This window comes from Mus pahari, chromosome 3, assembly GCF_900095145.1.
Source record: "Mus pahari chromosome 3, PAHARI_EIJ_v1.1, whole genome shotgun sequence".
NCBI classification, from domain to species: Eukaryota; Metazoa; Chordata; class Mammalia; order Rodentia; family Muridae; genus Mus; species Mus pahari.
Genome location: NC_034592.1, coordinates 28,364,233 through 28,370,663, shown reverse-complemented (window position 1 = coordinate 28,370,663; position 6,431 = coordinate 28,364,233). Strand labels below are relative to the sequence as shown.

Below are 6,431 nucleotides of genomic sequence, written 5' to 3'. Positions count from 1 at the left end.
GAAAGAAAGAAAGAAGAAAGAAAGGAAGGAGTCGGGCATGGTGGCGCATGCCTTTAATCCCAGCACTTGGGAGGCAGAGGCAAGCAGATTTCTGAGTTTGAGACCAGCCTGGTCTACAGAGTGAGTTCCAGGACAGCCAGGGCTACACAGAGAAACCCTGTCTCGAAAAACCAAACAAACAAAAAAAAAAAAAAACAACAACAACAAAAAAGGAAGGAAGGAAGGAAGGAAGGAAGGAAGGAAGGAAGGAAGGAAGTTGAAGTTACTAGAGAAGGAGGGAGAAAATGCAAACAACACCTTATCACTGTATTTTACAATTTAGCATAAAAGTAATTTTAGAATTTGATTAGGAATGATTTGAAATACAACAAAGTGAATCAAGAAGTATTGTTTCATTAAATGTATGTTGGTAAGTAGATTACAATCTCCTCTGAAAGAAAACAAAATCTCTTTTCTATATAGATAAGAAACTCTGGTGGGCAGATCACAACTTAGCTCAACTGGGAACTTGTAACAAAAGAGATGGAAGAAATCCCAGCATCCTGCGAAATAAGACTTCCGGAGTTGTTCATATGAAAGTGTATGACAAAGAAGCACAACAAGGTATGCCCCTGTGCAATGAACTTGTAACACTGTTTAAGTAAAGTACTCTCTTTTGCACAACTTTCTCAATTAAACAATTGGTTCTTCCTATTCTAATGTTCAGTTACAGAGGTTGGGCAGGAGTGAACTATACTATATCCTGAAAACAAAATACTGAAGAATAAAATGTTTTCACATAAGATGCACCGTTAATTTTAAGGCATTGGCGAGGTGTAGCAGTTCCCTATTAATCTACTCAATTACAAATCCGGCAGCAGAGGCAGCTGTAAAGTGTCCCTGGCTACCTGCCCCAATGTTCTGGGTGCCTGAATGAATTACAGACATACAGTCTCTATATTTTGATTGGTCTTGAAAAGTTCAGTGGCTGGGCCACTTTCTAACTTTGATATAGCTAATCCACCCTCTGATATTCCCAAATCATTACTTACTAAAAATCTACATTCCATATTCGCTGCCCTGGACCCAGTTGGGCAGCCCTTCTGGGGCCACTCTTCTCTGGCTCCTACATGAGGACTATGCTCTGTCCCATACCTTGTCAGGTGGGGTGTCCTTGCTTATGCTTTTTTCCACTTCATCCTTCATTGGTCTCTTGCCTGGGAATCCTAAAAGCCCTACCTCTGTCTCCCTGCCCAGCCATTAGCACCTGACAACTTTATTTACCAATCAAAACCAATTGGGGGTAGGGTTACCTCAGTGTCATGTGTGCATGTGGCGATTCTCATGCAAATTTGGGGACCCACATTAACAATAACAAGCAGCATTAGACCAAACCCACAACAGCAAGGCTGTTGTAAGATTCTCCATTGTTCACTTAATTGATATTGTATCTGTTACATTGAGCAAAACTTACAGATATAAGAAAAAATATTGAATGAATATGTGTATATTATGTAACTAGTCCAGACATTTTCAAATACACTCAGTTGATGTTAAGAATTGCATGTCCTAAAGCACAGGGTTGTTTGGCCTTGAACATTTGTGGTTGTGTTTCACTTGTGGAAATGGTGGGCTGTGAAATGGACTGGAATTAGTTGATGGCTTATATAGGTAGGCACACTTGTCACAGTGCACATATTACATTCAGATTAGAGATCCAGGCAGTGCAGCTAAGCACCTGCTAGGCCTTTTCTAAGTCTTTGCTATAGAATCCATGACATTAGCATAATGCTCTTCTGAAAATGAAACTGCACAAAAGCATACTATTTCCAAAAACTTTCTCTATCAACTTCTTTCTCTACTGCTTCTTTTAATCATTGTACATGTCTATGTGCTATTTTCTTAAATTGATTTCCATATGTTACTACCTTAGTTTTTCTGCCATGGAAATCCTTATTGTCAGACACTTTTCTTCTCAAAGAAAATTTCAAAACGCTATTTGGACATTAAGAAAAAATGTTTAATCCACATCATTTGGGATATGTAGACCAAATAAGAGAGTTGTAGACTGAAGAGGGTCCAGAGTGCCCACTCTTTCAGAAGAACACTACAGCATCCATACAGTCAGGGGTTGCTGCCCCCTACCCAGCAGTAAACACAGTACAATGCTACCTGCAATGCCTTTCAAAGACTAAAATTTTGGTCTAGACTCCTTGTTGGGGTTGAAGGAAGATATATATTTTCTTGGAAAAACGAAAAAAGATTATTTAAATATCTAATGCAAGATGATTAAGATTCTTTTATTGATGAGATGATATCAATTCACAGGTGACTCCTGCTCAAATCTATATTCCTTCCACAATACTTTATTTTTCTTTGAATATTTCATTCCTGTTTTCTATTGTCACTTTTCCTTTTTCCTCTTCCCACTGTACACAATAATCAAATATTTCTTCACTAATAATTAAAGAACATTTTCTATGTCTAAATAAACAATATAAGTTTCAAGGATAAATCAGTGGTGGAATGTTGGCTTAGCATATATGAGGTCTTGAATTTGATCTCCAGCACAGAAAAACATATAATAAAGGAAGAAAGAAATAGGTATTTATTTGTGTGTATTCAAGTCATGTAGATTATAGAACACAATGTGTAATTACTGATAGTAAATAAAATGTTGTAAGACATTTTCATGTCTATTCAATATAAATTTATTAAGTACAAACTATAAAATTTACAATACCACTATAAATTTGATTGCATAGTATGCAAATGAACATATTTCAGAGATGTATTGAAACACAGCCTTAGAAAGAACAGCACTCATAGAAACAGAGGGAGAGGAAGAAGCAGTTCCAAACAAGGTACCTAGAGGTATGATCACATTGGCCTTTAAAGACATGAGCAATACACACTTCTTGTAAAACTGCCTATCAGTTTTGTAGACAGTGGACTGATGGAAGATGGGGTGATTCTTGATTCTACTCTTGTTAGCTACATTTCTATTATCTAGAAGAATTTACCCTATGGGTGGTACCGGGTAATCTATACACTACAAAAGTCTCCAATGAGAACTTTAACACTTAGATCCAGTGGTAGCCTACAACTACACTGTTCTCACTGGAAAACGGTGATAAAACCATCTGTTTGAAAGACAATGTCATTAACAGAATCACTGTCGGTGGCTTGAAAGCTTCATTAGAATGAAATATGAGCAATTTAGGGCTCTTTAAGGTGTTAACATTATTACCTCCTTGGATTTCAAACTACAATTAACTGCCTCATTTATCATTTTTTGACACAGATCACTGGAGAGTTGAGGTTTTTTAGTCAAATGGACTTTGCAGCTCTACTTGTCATTTGGAGTATGAGTTGTGAACATAAATCTCACTATAAAACATCAATCCAAACTACAACTTTTAACTCGATAATCACTACAAAAATGACTACTTTAAAATTATGACAATTGTTTCCAATTTGTGTCTTTATATACTAAAAGAAAATACTTTAAGTATGACCATTATCATTATTATTTCTATATTTTCTTTCCACAGAGGTTATCTGTGACACATATGTTGTTATTGTACAATTTTTTTAAGTATGTGAATTTTATATAAGTGTAACCTCCATTGCCTGCACTGTAGTTGCACAATACTCCATTAGTTACTGTTCTGTTCTCTACTTCTTCCATTCTTCTGCCAATATGAATGTACTTTCTCAAATTCCCTTACCTTTGTGTGTTCTTTCACTTCCTTGATCTATTTTTTTCTTACTTTTTCATTTCCCTCAGCTCTTAGAGCTGTTTGCTTAAACTTTGTGTTGAAATACCACTTGACCATTTCTTCCCAGGCTTCAGTCTTTAGTGTTAGCTGAAGAACAAAACATGTAAAACATGAGTATAAACAATAACATTAACATAACATGTATCGACATGCTTTTCACCAAATGAAGCATGTGCATAATCAATTTAGAATTCCTAGGCATTTGTTAAAGTAGTTATATTTTTGATGAAAACATCAGAGATCTGAACTGTCACTTTAAGTCACCTTGTGAATCATCTATCTTCTCTAGCTCACATAAGAGGTACATGGAATTGCTTTAAAGCTTCAAGGTTCTTCTAGCAGATTCAATATTGCTGAGCTATGGGTAAAGAAATGGGCTGAGAATGTGCTCAATCTCCTGATAGGCAATCTCCCAAATTGAAAATATTTCACACTTCAAAAATGACAAGGATAGTGACAGATTCTTCTGAACAATTAAATTCTGAGTAATAATGAGGTGGGTTGGCATTTGGAATCTCCCGTAGAGTCCTACTGATACATGTCTCAGCATGCTTTGAGAGGATCATTGGATTTACTGAACCTTATAGCAGAGCTCAAGCCCATTAAATAGCATTGCACACTGTCCTAGATCAATAAAAATGTTGTAAAAATGTGCTATTTAACAAACTTGCAGGGCAGAATGTAAATTACTTAACGTTACACTGTGGATTTAATTAGACCATTGGGCTTAATGAACTCAATGGAAGATGTATATAGGATGTCAACCTGGGATTACCTGACTAATATTTGTCATTTTCAAGATATAGGAATGGGCAACGAGGAAAATTAATATGCCAATAAATTACATGATTCTTTTGGGTACATTTCATATATATTTTAGTAGAATTATGTTCACTGGAATACAGAAAATAATTTGCCTTTTAAAATAAATTTAAAACATGCACACATGTATCCTGTACTTTTAAAGGTTAAACAAAGGAATCATTGTCCTTTCTCTGTTATCTTACAACACTTTTAAGGTCCCTCACAGCAGAGCATGATGGCATATGCTCTGAAAAACATTCTTTGAGAAGCTAAGGTAAGATGGCCATGGGTTCTAGGCAAGCTGAACATTACCTAGTCAGACATGTCTCAGCAAACAAAACACAAAAGCCAGAAATTGAAGTGTTAATGACAGTTTTTGTGAAAACTCTTTTTTCTTTTTGATATGACCTAAAGGGCATCATAATCTCCCACTCTAACTGATTTGGAAGACTGAGCTGTCATATTCAACACATATCAACTATATTTAGAAATAAATGACATAAGTATTTGTTCTCATGATTGATACCTAATAAATCTGTGTTCTTTATTATTTTCTTTTTTGACATTTGTTCTGTTTTCCCTCTCTATAGGCAGCAATTCTTGCCAAGTAAATAATGGTGGGTGTTCTCAGCTTTGCTTACCAACATCCGAAACAACCAGGACTTGCATGTGTACAGTGGGATATTATCTCCAGAAGAACCGCATGTCATGCCAAGGTACACACTCACAAGAACTTGACTGTGCTATGCTTACTGAATCCATCAACAGGCGCCACACAGGTGTTAGTCAAGCACTTCCAGACAATCATCTTAAGGCAATGGTTGCAGTGGTACCTTATTAAAGACTGAACAGGGTCTTTCTCTTACAATAGTTCAGAGCAAGTATAAGCCTAAATTTGAGTTTGCCATATGTTTTCTTATATGTTCCTTCTATGAGTAGTCTCAATCTGTCTGGTTTGTGTGTGTTTGCATGTTTGTCTGTGTCTGTCTGTCTGTCTGTCTGTCTGTGTGTCTATTTGTCCATCTGTCCATCTGTTGTTCTGTCTGTCTATCTGTCTGTTCCTAACAATGGGTTTTATTCTTTATTTATTGAAGATTACAGAAAACATGTCACAGGAAAGTAATGAGGAGTATTTTTGTTTTGTTTTGTTTTTCAGAATCTATTAAGAGTTTCAGAGGAAAGAAGTTACCTTGTTAATACCAATTGACCTAGAACAGCAGTCAAAACAGAAACCAATGTTTTCAACCTATATCTACTTGCTGCTTTTAACATTTAATTTTGGCGAACAATTGTTTTCTTTAAGTGTACTTTAAAACTTCAAACTTGTTTAGCTGCTGCTTCTAGAAAATGATTGTAACAAGAACAACAAGAACACACACACACACACACACACATACACACACACACGTTATTCTGGGTTACAGGCATGTGTAAGAGTTCAGTTTCAGACTAAAACTTATCATTTAGTTTATGTCGCAAATTCTGAATATCTGGAAAGCCCAAAGCAAAATAAGTTTGGTTACTTTTTTTCTTAAAATCAGGTAAAAGTAGTAAGTAAAAATGCTGAATTCACATTAAGGAAACATAGTTCAATGATATCAAGACTTTTATTGACTTGGTTACAAGTACTTTCAGAAAAGTCAATTCCAGAAAATAGTATGGCTCTTAACTGCACATACTGACATTTAATGGTTAGACATTTTTGAACTATCACTTAAAAAAAAAAAAAAAGACTTTCTTATTTTACTCCCTTCCTTCCTTCTTCCCTTCTTTGCTTCCTTCCTTTCTCCCTCTGTCCCTCCCTCCTAACGCCCTCCCTCCCTTCTTTCCTTCCTTTTTCCTTTTTCTTTCTTTCCTTCTTTCTTT

The 6,431-nt window shown here is 35.8% G+C and overlaps 1 protein-coding gene across 4 annotated transcripts in view; it reads left to right on the top strand.

The window, feature by feature from the left end:
• Lrp1b (LDL receptor related protein 1B) overlaps window positions 1–6,431 on the top strand; it is a 1,962,444-nt gene that overhangs the window by 1,385,738 nt on the left and 570,275 nt on the right. For all 4 annotated transcript variants that reach the window (XM_021192210.2, XM_029535926.1, XM_029535925.1 and 1 more), the window contains exons 33-34: window positions 463–603; window positions 5,156–5,281. In XM_021192210.2, the coding sequence (XP_021047869.1) occupies window positions 463–603; window positions 5,156–5,281 (267 nt within the window). The remainder of the gene's footprint in view (window positions 1–462; window positions 604–5,155; window positions 5,282–6,431) is intronic.